The sequence below is a fragment of the Homalodisca vitripennis genome, chromosome 6, assembly GCF_021130785.1.
Source record: "Homalodisca vitripennis isolate AUS2020 chromosome 6, UT_GWSS_2.1, whole genome shotgun sequence".
In the NCBI taxonomy this organism is placed as follows: domain Eukaryota; kingdom Metazoa; phylum Arthropoda; class Insecta; order Hemiptera; family Cicadellidae; genus Homalodisca; species Homalodisca vitripennis.
This window is the reverse complement of record NC_060212.1, coordinates 67,171,717-67,189,014: the sequence shown is the minus strand read 5'-3', so window position 1 is coordinate 67,189,014 and position 17,298 is coordinate 67,171,717. Positions and strand designations below refer to the sequence as shown.

Genomic DNA, 17,298 nt, shown 5'->3' with positions numbered 1-17,298 from the left:
GAATATAGTTGTAATGTTTATTCTATACAACTAAAAATTAAATAGAATTGACAGTATAGCAAGTATCACCAAATTCGTTGTAGACATTGGTCTTTATGTAGTTTATTACTTAGTGTATTGAAAAAATTTACTTAAACGATATTAAACAAAATAACAAAATAATGGATTGATCAAACAGACAGAAAACGAATAAAACACACACACGCACACACACACACACACACACAAACACACACACGATTATATGGTATGTAATGATATGAGATATATATATACACATGAGATATGTATATATTTCTTTATAAAGATTGAATCACAAAAAGCACTTGCTCTGCCTGTACTGGAAATCCGATCTCTCACTTGCTGGCCGGAAATGTTAACACAACAACACAGAGGCCTTACTTTTTACAATTTAATTATTTTATATTTGACCATTCCTATAACATATGTATTTTAAATTACTAAACTAACATATTATCGAAACATCAAATACATGTCAAGCAACGTTTAACATTCATTAAAGTATGCACACACACAAATATTTAGTGACGTTTATATATCCTTTAATCTCTACTATAAGTTCCTAAGTCCTAATCTACTTAGTCCACTGGTTGTCTTGAATTACGTTTATGCATCCTCAGGAACGAACCAGTGGATGGTTGATCAGAACCAATTACCATAAGAACGTTCTGTATTTACTAAAAAACGCACTATGAGTTTGGCACAACATTTGAAACATTTGTAGTTTCTGTAATAATGAGGAGTTTTATCAACACTATATGACATTTACAACCTAATATAGATTACATGTTGAAGAATTAGAACTTCAAAAGTGTGGTGACTCATATCGCCAGACGTTTTGACTTTTGCAAGATGATTTATTTCCTTTTGTTCCACAAACTCGGCCTTGGTATTTACATTCTCATTCACTGCTTCTTTGCAGATTTCAAGAACTGTTTACTTTTTATATTCTGAAGGTAAAAGAAATACTAGCAAAACAATATACCCGAACTCAGTTCGGCAGTTTCGTCAAACTTGGCTAGGAACTGTACATTAAATAGTAGATATATAACGTTTATCTAAGTGAGTCAAAACAACGCAAGTGCATAAAAAATACTAATGCACAAAATAAGCTACTACATCGTTGTATTATTTGTTCTCTCCATGAACAAGTACAAATATTGCAGTCACGTTTGTATTGTATTCACGTCTAGCCTCTGTGCCAACTGGTCCCTACTACAAGGAAGGTAATCAAGGTCTCGACATTCTGAGACATCTGAGACACTCCTACTGTAATCGCTGCTGGCAAAACCCTGCAGATTAGCTTTCAAATTATGTCTACTTTTAATAAAAGGTTACTTGAAACTCGAAAGTGAGTATAAAATAACTGATTTAGTTGTTTATTGTTAGCTGCATCGTGCGGAGAGTATAACGAATAAAGAATATTAAAACAATATTTTATTTAACCAAACGGAAGTAAATGCTTTTTACTCGGGCATATTTTTATTAAATCTGTTTTTGTGATAGCATCTTTGTTTATATGTTTTTCCACAAGATATCTTGAGATGGAATTCAGCTAAAAACTTGTAAATTTTGCATGGCATTTAATGTTCTAATAGGCAAGTATCAGTTGTTCTGTTTTTCCCTATGGAGTATACGGAGTGTCCCTCATAAGGCCAGTATGTCCTGCGACGATACGAAATTGCACTTCAATCAAGGTGGTTGTCCAGGGGAACTCAGCTACCCTGGCATTGAGAAAGCATAGCATACAGTACATTTTGATGATATGGTGGGAAAAACCATATTCCTCATGGATGGCGTGGAGAAAAGGACTTTGAATCTAAGGAGGAAGACTGTTACACAATATAATCCTATGATCCGACATTTCCCTACAAGATCAAAGCGTGAGATGAGTTTTTCTTTGACAAAATATTGAAAAATCCATTAACTTGCATGTAGTTTTGCATATTTTTACGATAAAATCTCTCATTCAAATTTAAACATTGCCTTGACACTTTTATGTGGATAGGAGGAATAACAAATTGTTACTGCGAAATTTGAATTTAGATGAGACAATGAGAATAACTCTTCGCCTAGATTGCACTACTTTTTGTCGTCTGGATGTCTTAAGCCAAACGATGCCGTGGGCGGGGTTTTTAATCTTTTTCATTCTTCGGTGAATATTTTTTATCACTTCAGACAAACACGACTCCAGATTTCAGGTGTCAAGTCTGCAACAACATCAGGTTCAGATCCTACGCTTAAGAAGCTAAAGTGAAGCCTAAGAGGTAACTGAAGCTAAACTCAACATTCGCATTGTACCACCCTTCCCCACCATAGCGGTGTTATGTGGACAAATTGTTAGTTATAATTAGTGAAATGTCATGAATAATATATTAAACTAATAATTAGTTCGCTAGGTCTCACGAAGCCCTTGCGGTTTGTATGATAAATTAATATGTCAGACACATACAGGGTTTGGTTTCATGTTAAAAAAAATTTATACAGCCCTTTACCGCCTTGCATACCTGCTAACCTACTTTTACGTTTTTCTCAAATCTCCACAAGGCACTGCGTGAGCACCTTGCTATGATCGTATACAGTGATACTGTATTGTTGCTTTTCAAAATAAAACTTTCTACTTTTTAACTTCTTCCACTACATATGATATTGATGATCTCGTGAGATTAATTTTTGTATTTTTACCTGTGTATTAAGGGGTATTTTTTTAGTGTATTTCTTTTAAAGCTTTTTGAGTGACATAATGCCAAAGATTTAAAAGTTTTTCAATCACAAATGTTTGCCCGATAATGTTAACAAACCGTTTTCGGGTATATATGCAAGGAATAAATTTAAAAAAACTACTTATATAAGAAAATTAAATGTTTATGCAAATATTGTGTTTTTTACATGTTACATTTTTTATGATTGAACTTTGTTTATATACTTGTTTATACGGAGATTTCTTCGTTGCCATCATGATTTCCCATAGGTTCTATGTAAAACTGATTGCTAATGCTCGGATAAATCCCAAAGAATCACAAGCACTTTATTATCAATTATCCAACGATGTTTGTTGTTCAGAACTAAAGTTTCATGGAAAGTTTCAAGTCTAAAAGTTAGTTATTTCTCTAGATATATTGTGGAATGCCAGAGATGCAGAATAAATAATTTTTTATCTTGCCCGTGGAGTGATAGGCTTCTCTGACTTTTAGCCATTTATTGTAGCATTTAATGCACTACTTAAACTGTAGAGTTTCTTGGGATCGTATTCCTATAGCTTGAATTATAATTTACTCTTTGTCACTATGGCTATATATTTTTACGAGACAATAATCTATAGGACAAAGGCAATTGTATATTCTCCTCAAAAAACCTTGCGTGTATTATTAGTCGTGCAAACCGAGGAGCCAAGACAACAAGCACCGAAAACCAGGCACAAGTATCTCTTGTAGAGTATTTAACAGGGATGCCTTGTGTAATGGGTGGAAGTGTCCGACAGTTAACAATGTTAGTTTGTTACCACCGCCAGTCGTCTCTCGTGGCCAGGGTTCCATTTATGCTGGGATACATTATCTGGTCACTGCCGCCAAGTGCTAATTTGTCCTTTGTGTGTTGTCCCACCATTTAATATCTCTAGAATAGTTTGTGTGACTAACTTAAACTTAATCAAACTGAATACTAACAAAGGATATCAGTTTATGCAATTCTAATCTAAAATAATCTAAAAATTGGACAATGGTATATTTGTCAACTGCAAGGGAAAGATGTATAAACAATAATAGTTGAATAAAATAAAATATTTATTTCAATCAAATTAATATAAAAAGATCACACAAGGAAATATTTGTGGTAATTTATTATTTACACCTATTTTATGCAGAATTCTGTTAAGTAATCATAATAAGTTTATTTAAAAAATGTTAGTATTATTTTTAGTATCTTATTTCCATACTTAGTGTCGGTCACACAATGAGATAGTTTGTTTATTTTGTATAGACGAAAAAGAAGTAACCCAAAAAGAGTTTAATGTTATTACAAAGTGAAATAATGATAATAATGATGAAATAATTATATTTACTCCGTAAGTACATACAAATTAGAAATACATTTTCGTCTCGGAATTCCACTAACTATCATTATCCAGTATCAATGGTTAGGGCAACAAAAATTAAAAACTAATTATTCAGTCTACCTCAAGTTGACACATAATATCTTCGGGCTTGTGCACATAGATAAATATAATAAATAATGTAAATAAATGTTGTATAATAAATAATGTAAATAAATGTTGTATAATAAATAATGTAAATAAATGTTCTATAATAAATAATGTAAATAAATGTTGTATTATAAATAAATATATTAATGAAATATAGTTAACAACACATATTGAAATATCAACAAATATAAATAACAATAACAAAACTTAACAAAATATATAACAAATCTTTAACCAGTTATCAATTTTTTTAAAATTTTTTTATAAGAGTTTAAAGAAAATAAACCAAAATAAAAAAGAGTTCTAACTTAATACTTTTGCCAACTGCATAATTTCCTCATCCAGCAAAAGCCAGCTTTTTAGGGTTTTTTTTTTAAATATGTTTAAAGATTTAATTCTTTTAATTTTTTCGGGAATTAAATTAAAGATTTGTGGTCCAATAAATACAAAAAGATCGAAGTAAACTACTTTTTAAGACCTTTCGGCTTTCTGAGTAAGTTGGATGATTTTACTTCTTGTGTTTATATTTATGGTGTATCTGTTCAGTTTGGTTGTTTCCACTTCTCGTATAAAATATGTGCAATAACTTTTAAACATATAGAAGGTGCTGGACAGGCAATATCTGAAGCTGTACAAAAACAGTGGAAAAGAAGATTCCAGCTTTTTTATTACATAAAAATTATTCAAATGAAATGGTTTTTGTAAGGTTCTCACTTTTTTTACTAGATTTTTAAAAGTACCCCCCAACAATGTATACCGTATTGGAATCTTGAATTTATTAATGCGTAGTAAAGACATCTAAGTAAATCTATGTCACACATATTTCTTAAATAGTAAAATTTTCTTATACTACTTCTTAACACTTTAATTAACTCTTCAATATGCTCTTTCCAAGATAAACTTGTAATCAACTATAACTCCAAGATATTTAAAATACTTTACTTTGTCAAATTCTTCACAATTGCATTGTGTATTTAGAGCACATTTCATGGAATGAAATATTATTTCTCTTTCAAAATTAAGAGTTCTGTGGAGCCAAAATTCATGTATTTTGTTTTAGATACATTAACGCTCATTTTATTGTCAATGTTTTTCCAAAAGATCATTTATAAATATTAAGAACATTATTGCAGACAACACCGATCCCTGAGGAACCCCTTTTTTTATTGTTTCAGGTTTACTAATTTTGTCCATTACTTTCACAACTTGTGTTCTATCCATTAATAAACTGTGTAAACTATTGCAAAGCCAACCCCCTTATCCAATATTGTTTCCATTTTTAACAATAATAATTTGTGATCGACAAGATCGAACGCTTTACGAAAATCTATAAAAACTGCTGAACTTTTCTTATTATTATTAACACTACTATATATTTTTTCAAAAAATGAGGACAATGCATCCTCAGTGCTTTTTCCTTTCATAAAGCCAAAACTGCTTATTACTGAAGAAACTAAAACTATTTAAGTATTGCACAAGTCTGCATTTCATAAATTTTTTTCCATAATTTTTGAGAAAATAGATAGAAGACTAATCGGCCTGAGATTATCAAATTTTATTTCTTTAGTTTTTTTTTTAACAGTGGCACAACAACACTTTGTTTTAGTATTTTTGGAAAACAGCCAGTAACAAAACTGGTATTTATTATGTGTTCTAATATTGGACAAAGGGTTCTTGCACAATGTTGTAGCAAAGAGACAGAGATATTGTCAAAGCCGCAAGGCTTTTTATTTCTTAAACCATTTATTATTTTTTAAATTTCCTCCTGATCAGTTGCATTGTATAAAAAGAAATGACCGCTGTTGGGATGAAAATGTTTAAATGCAGATAGGCTTCTTGGCAGAGTGGCTGACTCCTATCCCCCCACCACTCCTACAAGGACTATTGTTATCAATCAGCTATTTGTGCACATTAACCAGGTACTTGTTTATCTCGTCTGCAATTTCTTGTGAGTCATTCAACACACGTCCACTGAGTATTACAAACTATAATTTTATTCCTCGTTTTGTAATATTGATTTTTAAATAAACTGTTTGAATCAAATGATTCCAACATTTTATGATAACCATGAACAAATAATTACATTAATTTAATTTAATTATTTACTTATTCACAAAACATACACTGGAAATTTATATTTTTTAACCAATTGAATTCTAAAGAAGATAACTTTTTACTTGGCGCTGGAACTATAATATATTGTTTTTTTTTTTTGGAAATTTTGTTATGTCCCCAATATGTTACAATAAATGCAAGCGTCCAAGCTTAAATACAAAAAGCTGCATTCCTGTTGAAATGAGTTATCTACCCTCCAAAATGGCAACAACATTCATTCTATTTTTCTATCTAAAGGCAGATTAGTGTAGATGTCAGTGCAAAACATTTCTCTCACTTGATTTACGAGTATCTGATACGTAACAGTCATCTTTAAATTTAAGGTGACGGACATCTATAATCAGTGTATGTAACTAAACCTCTGTCTGTAATTTCACATTAAATATGTATTGTTTTCTATGTTCATGTGAAATATTTTAAAGTAGCTAGGGACAGACCATAAGATTACTGAGTTAACATCAAATGCAAGGGTAAGAGTTTATATTCCTATCCCAAAGTTCTAAGCCTAAATTGTTGATTAAGGGTAAAAAAATGATTAATTATTGTTTCAGTGCCGGAAAAGACTTTGGAGGTGACTCAGGACAAACCAAAAGAGGACAGAGTCAACATCACGTGTGAAGCTGAAGGCGTCTATCCTGAACCCAACATGACCATTACTGCTTTAGAGAGGTCAGTATGTAAGAGTAATGAAAACGGCGATGAAAATATATTGCTTGAACAATACATTTTCTACTGGTACTCATCTTATCTAGTAACCAAGTTGTAAATAGTGTTTTGTTATTTTTCACGTGAATTACCTGTCGAATTCAAAATGAGAGTGACTTAAGTTCGATATATATAAGAAACTGAAATCCTCAATACATTCAATATTATTTCCCGTAAAAATTAATTGTATCTATTTACTAACTATTGTATTGATTCTTATATTCCTCAATCCAGTTTAAGTTTAGTATTTACGTAAAAACGAATTGAGTATTATATTTCACAATTATTAAAATTTAAAAAAATTTCAGTGGATATATTTGTTGCTACCGCTATTTTAGTAGCCAATATCGTTTCATAAGTAATAAATTCGAATTAATGTCTTCGATATATATATATATATATATATATATATATATACACACATATATATTTATATAATTAAAATAAACATTGAATCACATAAAAGTTATATATATATATAAAATATATATATATATATTGGTAACCTCATAATTGCACAGATAACGCACCACTCTACATTGAATCTAACTTACTTTTTCTTTACAATTTCTAATTAGTAGTAACTGAAGGCTACTAATTCACATTACAAAAATATATTTTTTTCATCGTCAAAGTAGAGTTTTGTTTTATTTTTAATATGTTGTTGATAATTTAATTAATATTTAAAAATTATTATAACGACAAGATCTAACACAAATTTGTGCCTTTGAAAAATTCTTAATCTCTACCCATAGTTTATTTGGTTCAAGTTAAAGCCAGTTATATATTTCCCTTCTTCACGAAAGTATAAAAAATCAAATACTATTTTATGTACTTTGTACGTTGAACACTATAGGAAGCCGTTCTTTTGAATTAGTCTTGTTTCTTTAAGCGTTAAAGGCAGACGAATGCTAATCATTGAAATGAAATTACAAATGAACCATACTTGTAACAATGTGAAAAGTAAATAGAAAAATCTAGTACATATGTATAGTAAGCTATTTTGGTCACGCTAATTTTTAAGTAAGATTATGTTTATCCCTAAAAACGAATTGCATTTTTTAGCAATACACTCATTGTTTATTACAAGTGTGATATTTTATTATCTATTTGCAGCAAACACACCGGGTTCATCCAGGTAACAACGAGGAAACAGAACAACTCCTCCCTGTTCGACATCAAGGGGACGCTGAGCGTTGATGACGTAGAGCTCAGTTCCCCCACAACATTTGTCTGCGAGTTGAGTATCCCAGACGCCAACTACTCTAACCGCAGGGAGCTTGTCTACTTCCCTGGTACTGTATCATTTATAATAATTTTCTAGAAAATTCGTATAACTTTAATTACTATAAAATGCAAAATGTGACAAATAGGACCCAAATGAATGATTGAAAATATTCTATATTTTTTCCACAATATTATGAATTCTTATTTTAATATTCTGTCATTATATATTCTGTCCCTCAATGTGATTCTTCTCATGTTTCTTTACAGCTACCCAAATTCATACATAATAATGGCCTATACAGTATATTTCTATTGTATATTTCTTTTTGTTTTATTTTAAACTATGTTTAAGTATAATAACTAAAAAATTCGTTACAACTTTTTATTAAATCAGTATACTTCGCCATGGAGTATGGTATTAGCTTTAAATCAGAGACTGATTTTACTACATTATTCTGCTATGAGAGTTACTGTAAAACGTAATTTTTTCCAGGATTATATTAATTAATACAGTATTTTGAATTCGAAAGTAGAAGTTTCCTATATTAGTAAACATGGTATAGTAGATTAAAAAGAAAAATTCTAAAGTTTATTTGTTCAATATTTATTACAAATTCTTGTATACGAGTATAGAGTATTAATCAAGTAGTAATACTAATTTAGTTAAAAACTGTATTAATATTACCATTTTGAAGTTTTCATTTGTTAAACTATAATTTTATCTCTCTAACACATTCTAAAATTTACATTAGTTAGCAAAACTTTTTATGAACTTATGATGAATAATCTTCAATCTATTATAATTTGGTTTTTTATGAGATTGCTTAACTCAAAATACAGAAAAAGGGTGAAAAATTAAGAACCTCAACATATAACTGTTGTTGTCAAAGACATTGGATACGAAAGGTTAAGGGTATGATTGCTAAATAGGGATATAATCATTCAATATGAATGAGATACTTATATGGAGATTGTCAGTCTGATTGCTGTCGAATAATAGAATTTTAATACTCGTCCCAGAGAGATAGAGAGATCATTGTGACGTGCACTTTAATTTTTGATTTTTATAGTAAGTGATAACAAGCAATGTATTTTGTCATGTTCCTAAGTATTGAAGTAACAAGAAATATAAATTTATATATGAAAAAATATTAGGAAAACAGTGTTAAACCAGTATGAGCTGATTGATAATAATAATATTCCGGTTGTTATCATAATAAGTATACTTAATTAGTTTCACTACTTCTTAGTAGTAAACTAAAAGTGAACTTACAGTTCTAAGCTCACTTTTATATCCGCACTGTGTATCTATATCATAAGTTTTAAGTAATCATATTATCACAATATGAACAGAAGCCTAATAAGATAGAGATTAATATTCAACTATAGATTTATCAACACGTTACATAACTATTTATCTTGGTGAGGTGGAAGTAAAAACTTTTTATCTTTACAATAACAAATCTTAAAGGTAGATATGGGAATACAATGAATAGCGTTTTAATGAGTTAAAGAAAAAATTATACACACTTAGTATATTTATTTTTAGATTGTTTTCTCACCGGTCATGGAAAAGTAGGAGCAGATAATTATGTGTTTAGAAGAATGAGTAGAAGTGTAAATATTACTTAATAAAAATATTACTTCTTTGAACACTTTTAAGACATTATATCTCTCATATATCTCATAAAAATAAGGCTAAAGGCAGTAATAGGTTTTAATAAAATACGACGGAAATAATGTGTTGTTATATAATAAATACTAATATCTTAATCGTTGTTCAGATTATTGTTGTATAAAAATTGCACATCTAAATCTTTCGCCGGTTTCTTTCGACGTTTATTTCAAAATGGTTGAAGTTACTCTACAACTTTTGTCATAGAATGTTAAAATGATCTCCTATTCAATAAAAAAACGAATCCATCACTTCTTTAATTGAGAATTAAATGAGTAGTATTTCAAAAATATAAGTAAGTAAACCCTCTTTCTTACTTATCATATAACATTACTGTGATGATTACAAAAGTAAGTTTCAGGACATTGCACAGCCTTCATTATTTGATAAAGATCATTACGTAACTCGTTAAGTAAATACAAAATACTGTTAAGTTACTAACACTATACAATTTTATACAAATACATACAATAAAAAAGTTTCAGCACACTAGCATAATGGATCTGATGATGTTATAGGACCCCCCACCACGCCCTCAGTGTCCGACCACATTGCAGAATCTCTGCCTTCCTCAGGGGGTAAGATAGGTGGAGGGAGGGTCGCACGTTTATGCCCTTGCACCTTGTAACACATTATATATCAGTGTCATCCCCGCACTTGGCTGTAAATAATACCTGTGCCCACCCGTTGTATTTTGTTCACAAATAGTTTATTGTATTTTTACAAAGGTTATTTATTATATTTATATTTAATTTATTGTATAGTGTATAGCCCTGAGGAAAAATGTTAGTCTCCACCATCCTAATTTCCTCCCAGTTGCTGTTGATTTTAAAACCATATTTTTATGAAATAAACGTGATATATATATATATATATATATATATATATATATATATATATATATATATATTCAATTTTTTTATATTAATAAAAAAGACTAGACATTTAAATATTTACGTACTTTAAATTAAACCCAAAGGACGGACTTAAAAATAATGTATGGAGATACAAAATTCTTTTCACATATATCAATGTAATGATATTTTACCCATCAAAACATTTATTTGACGTTGATAATGTTAGTATTTACAATAATAGCTGTTGCAAATAGCTATGGAAATTATAATACAGTTTTGTGAAAATAATACACTGATAAATGTAATAAATAATACTTATATTTGCTTTAAAAAAAGGAATAATTTTGTGTTAGTCTCCATGAATCAACGTATATGTTTTTAATGTTTTGTCCTTAAATATTAATATGTTTAATTTTTTACTTTGGTATTTTATGATATTTTTAGAAAATAAACATATATGAAGTATTAGTTTATCGTGTGATCTTTAAAATGTATGCAGGCCAAAAAGTATTTATCATTTGAAAAATATAAGTTACAAAACTTCAATGGTCTTATTGAAAGGTGTGGGTAAGTACATAAAATTCCCAAGAATAATATGAACTAAATTAGATTTTCGTGTTTTCTCTTTTTAAACGTAGGAAAGAAATGTAGCTGATGTAGACATCCTAAAAAACATTTAGGTTATTAATAATACATTTAATATGCAATTAAATATTTCCCTAAGTCATTGTTTTAATTTACAGCTCTGCACATTGTATAGTGATTATATTTTTCGTCAGCATGATCGCCTTATAACTGTATTAGTGTATCAGTAGTGCATGAAACTTCTAGTTAATTATTATATGTTAAAAATATTCTCAAATATGTATAAAACTTTGTTGAAAACTCCATCAAGGCTAGATGTATTTCAATGCTCACTCTTTCACCATTTATAATTAAAATGCCACCTTTACACAAGACAAAAATATTTTTTGCTATAAACAAAATGTGTAAGGATGTGTAAAGGATAATAAGGCGCAATCACCCAACAGTAAGACAAATTTAAACCTGTAATCAGTCAACTTGTAATCAGCAATGGTGATGATGTGACTGTGAACAACATATTTCAAATACAGTGATAAGCAATCATTTCAATATCATGCAGTCCCGTTTCACTAGCTATCTTCATGTCAAAAACCTCTCTTTGATCATCCCAGTTGCCTTGCATGTAGCAGTTTGTCTATGTCTCATAACAAGCAATCACAAAAGAACATATTTATATTAATGAAAAATTGATTGATTAAGGAACATTAAATGAATCATATTCTTATTCTTTATAATTTATATCGAACCAAGTTTTACAGATTAATAAACATTTTAGGGTGTATAACTTAAAATGTGTATTACTAATTAGTAAATCTTGGAATAATCACTCCCAGAACAAAAGTATGAAAAGCTACTCAAAACCATTTATTTTTAATAATTGCTTAAATTTATCCGTGTACCAGTGAAACCCGTGTATAAAGTCTTATACGCGGCGCAACGCCCTATTATATTTGACAGACAAAATGGTGATCTCATATCTTGAATTCGTTATGAGCTCTTTAATTCATTTTTAGTCTTGTCAATGAGTTTCCAGGTAAGGAGTCTAAAAGGAAAGACCAACTGTAAGACATCGATTGGGGTACCTGGTAGTATAAAATACTGTCTTCGACACAGGTGTGATTATAGTGGGGAGGGGGGTTGAATCACAGGTCTTTTTTGTCTACATCTCAATACGGGTTTCTTAAAAAATATTGCAGCTGATTACACATTTTCCGTCAATTTTCAGTATAACACAGGGGTCACAAGTGGTGTTTTAGAGATTTTAATTTTTACCAATATTAGACTATTTTTTATCACTCAATGAACAATGATGCAAATTTCCGGAAAAATCCTGCTTCCTTCACAATCCTTCTATAGTCAAAAATAAACATTCAACAAAGAAATTACTTTTTGGTTTATCATTTTATATGAATTCAATAATCACTTACACGATGTTAAAAGTTTTTTACTTGTTTAGAGATTCATGTAGTAACCAAAACTTAGTAAAACTTATTTTCTGTGCACTAGTAACTCCTTCTAGGCTACAATATTACTAGTACTTAATGTTCAGTTACGCCCAGAAAAGGTTGGGAAATTATAAAGGGGGCAGAGTCAGAGGATAAATTTTAAATTGAGGGGTATAAAAAAAGTATCTCTTATTTCAAGATGGGATTTATTTCGATTAAGAGTAGTAAATAAATGTTTATACAAAATATCTGTGGTGATAAATTCAAATTAAAACCACTTGATAGGATTGTTTGAAAGTACTCACGGCCGTAGTAATCACTGCGTAGGTCATAATCATAGACGTATTGGGTAGGTGTGACCTGGTTCTGAATCTCATGGGCATCCTATTTGCTTCGTGTTTCTGTCCAATCTTCAATATCGCGGAAGTTCAGTTGGAGGAGAATTTCTTGATCCTAATTTACGCTTTCGTTTTCTTTTTTAATAGGTCTGCCGTTGGTAGAGTCATGTCTGTAGTGGTTGGAGCCAGAGGAAAAGCCCATATGGGAACTTGCACCGTGCATTACTGTGGTCACCGCTGCACTTGCAGAATATTACATTCAAATCCTCATACGATGTTAGGGTGCAAGATCTTAGATTGTGTTAGGGATGAGGCAGCCCATTACAATGCGCTTCCACCCCATTCCTCTGAGTGTGGGCTGATATTGCCTAGCCAATGTTGTGTCTCAAGTAGTACCGATAACTATAATGTTTGGCTCGTACCTTAGCTTGGTGGGAGGTGTGAGACCTTGGGTATTAGACTTTCACAACAGACTGCACAAATATATTGTTGTGTTATTTGTTGTAAATTTGTTCTTTCTTCGAACCATCTCAACACCGGAGGATACAGTTGTTGCTTTCCTCTGTAATCTGGTTGTTAGTGGCTGAAGAGCTGTTGAAGACTTTCTTATACCACATCGCCATTCTTCTTGAACAAATCGGCAATTACAAGTTTGCTCTTGTGGAAAGCTGCTAATGGCTCATCACATCCTGTGAAGCCGTATACGAGCAGAATAGCTTAGCTAAGGTTATGTACTCATCCATAGAATATAGACAGGTTGGCGCATTCATTTAGTCCTGATTCATTTTACGATGTTTTGGTATTTGTGGGTTGGCGCAATCAGAGGACAAAATAGGATGTTTCAAGATTCAGAACCAGGTCCCTCAAGCCTAAAACATCTACGACGAGGAACGAACGCATTGATTACTCCGAACGTGAGTGCTTCCAAGCAATGTTATTATGTATTTATCACCTGGTTTTTGTTGGCAACATTTGTGTCTTATTTCAAAACATTGAATTACTATTTTAAATCCAAAAAAAACCATTTTTAAATCAAAAGTATGTTTTAAAATTATGCCCAATATTTTCCTCCTTATACTGCCCCCCACAACCACAATTAACACCACTCTCTTCTGGTCGTAAATAAAGATTGAATACTATACTGCATAACTATTTGTGCGTATTAAATGTAAATATATGTTTTTTGAATAGTTTAACACCTCTAATTGTAACTGTGAACATTTAACTACCACTAATAATTTGGTAAATAAACATGAGGCTTTGACGGTAAAACTTAATATTGTTTGTAAACTTTTATTAAAGTAGTGCTGTGCATTACTATAGAATGCTTAGCAAATAAATGCCTCTTATTAATTATTTTATGTATTTTTATGTTCCAGCCAGCGGCACTACGTTATCACCTTCAATACTGACAGTAGTGTCACTTTTCCTCAGCATACTAGTTAGCAGAACAGGCCTATGAGTTTAAAGTAAGTACTATGAAAATAACACTTCTACACTAGTATGTTTGTAGTTTTTGTTACCTAATACAATTGCAGTAAAAAATATCGTCAGTGGTCTGATATGTTTCCAGTTGACTTAATAATTTATAGAATTTTACTTGAACATAATTATATCTACAAATTTGTGTGTAATATTTTGAGACAATCATGAAACATCATGAAGCAGTCAAAGTCACTGCAAATAAACTTTGGATAGTACTTACAATTTTTGTAGTTGACTAGTTTATTAACATATTTAAGGAATTTTCTTTTAATAGTGCTTTTTAAAAATAAAATATAATAAATTATCAAATGCTACAAATTTAAGAAACATTATCTCTATTCATAGAGAAACAGACATTAAATAGTCACTTAGTATATTGCCCTAGAGAATATTATAACAGTATTATGAAATTTTTTTTAATTAAATATTTTGCATAAAACTTGAGTTTTGCATATAGAATATAAGATAATTAAATATTTTACAGCGGAAAGTGCAAGGCTTTCATTCGTTGATGTAAAAAAACTACTAAGTGGTTTTAATTACATTGTCTTTTAAATTGTATTTTGTTCATCTTAATTTTTCAGTAACATGAATTAACTTTAAACGGGCACAATCTAGACCAATTTAGTTTTTCCATTCGATGTGTTTACAGAAGAAACATAGAATACACGTTAAAAGCCTTATTTTTAAGGGACTTAACTCGAAATTCAATCATTAATTTACTGTTGCAAAACGTATCTTTGTAAGACTAGAAATTTAGTCAAAAGAATTAAATATTTTAAATGTTATCTCATAACGAAAACGTTATACTACCACCTGTTATCTCGTACGTGACATTATATTTAACTGATCTATTCTATATGAAAGATAAAACTAGGATAATTAATAGTCATGCCGGGATTGTAACTAGATAGTCCCGGATGCTTCGCTTAATACTTTAAAAACTAAGTTTTAAAGAAAGCTAAACGTATTGTAATTTAAACGATTTTAAACAATATCATTTTCTGTTTGTTCCAGCTTCTTCAACTTGAAATGGAGGTCTTCCAAAGGAGTGTCGGACTTGTTACCAATTTACGACAATACCAACTGTGCGGGAATAAAAAAACCGTCTCGGTCGGACCAGTGATACCGACAGTGTGGCTGAACTGCTTCAGTATGTTGGACACATAACAGTGACTAATTTTTTGTTGTTACAGTTAATGAATGTACTATCTTTATTGAGCATGTCCATAAAGCCTTCATATATTGGTGTTGAAAATTTTTTGAACGTAATTTTACAAACTTTGTATCACAACTTATGTGATTTGAGCCTTCTGAGCGATAGTTTATTATAAATTAAGATTGTTTGCCAAACGATGAAGGCTTTATACGACCAAAGTTGTCTGTTACCTTGTGATTTGTACAAAAATTAATTAGCTTTGCACTTGTACATATACATTACAACATTATAGTATTTATTATTTAGTCAAATTTAAATTGAAACAGGGTAATTATTACATGGTAGAGTTTACTTTTTTCACTTCTTGGGATATAATTTTCTTTACTTTTTACTTATAACGGAGATATTTCATAAGACATATTTTTGAAGAATAGAATACCTTGTTAAACAAGAAAAGTATAATTGTTAAAATGCAAATAAATATAGCAATTCGTTTTGAGGAAATACAATTGATATAAACGATTAAACAAAGACAAGTTTATATTTACATGTGAGAAAATACAGGTGTTAAACACTCTAAAGTTGATGTTTAAGTAAGTATTCTAGTATTGTTTCTAGTCTTGTTGAATTTGGCTGTTGATGTTAAATGCGTGTTTAATTGAAGGGGTGTATTAAGGGTTGTAATTGTACTTACATTATTTACTATGAGTTTTATTGTACGAGTTACTTTATTTAATGTATATCGTTAAACATGTTGCACCAAAGATAATTAACACTAGTTTTGTATGGAAGAGATGTTGTAAATAATATTGTCTAATACACTGTTGTACTGCAAATGTTTTTCCAAGCTGGAAACCAAATAATAACTGACAATGTGATTAATTATAAAATTCTTTTTAAATACGAATTGTTTGGCTATAAGATTACTTCATACTTATATTTTTTCATTTAAGTTTTTACAGTTACATTTAGTGTGTTTTGTTTTTGACCATATAAACACTGTACATTGTATAGTTAGATTTATGATGGTATGTGTAATAGAAAAATACATTTTTATGAGAGTTTGTAATTATTTTCCCCTTTTACTAATTTATAGTAGTAGAAACTAGTAATAAATACATTATTGAAACTTAATACATAGGTTTCTATTGATCCAAGGAAAAATTATTTTGATTTTGAGGTTAAAAAGTTAAAGGGCGAAAACTATTGAGGTCACTTGAAATTTGGTGTATAGATTAGTCCAAAAAAGAGCGGCGTTGATTTCAAGATCAAACGGTGAAATGGCAGTTAATCCAACTGTAACAAAGCAGAGTACTACATTATGCCAGTTGTAAAATATTTCAAGAAATATAAAACGTACTGAATAGAATATCATATGCATTTGTTACGATATTTGTAAAGAAGGAGATTTTGTTTCATACTGACCGTACATTTTATTTCCGCATCAGTTATACTCTATCGGATAGCTTTCAAGAAACGTTAACT

The 17,298-nt window shown here is 30.2% G+C and overlaps 1 protein-coding gene across 7 annotated transcripts in view; it reads left to right on the top strand.

The window, feature by feature from the left end:
• Positions 1-16,869, top strand: part of LOC124364416 — a 393,612-nt gene extending 376,743 nt beyond the window's left edge. For 6 of the 7 annotated variants that reach the window (XM_046819895.1, XM_046819891.1, XM_046819892.1 and 3 more), the window contains 5 exons: positions 6,889-7,006; positions 8,159-8,337; positions 10,463-10,522; positions 14,549-14,638; positions 15,672-16,869. In XM_046819895.1, coding sequence (XP_046675851.1) covers positions 6,889-7,006; positions 8,159-8,337; positions 10,463-10,522; positions 14,549-14,631 — 440 coding nt within the window. In that variant the 3' untranslated portion in view covers positions 14,632-14,638; positions 15,672-16,869. The remainder of the gene's footprint in view (positions 1-6,888; positions 7,007-8,158; positions 8,338-10,462; positions 10,523-14,548; positions 14,639-15,671) is intronic. The other variant, XM_046819893.1, reaches the window with a different exon arrangement.
• Positions 16,870-17,298: the final 429 nt, after the last annotated feature.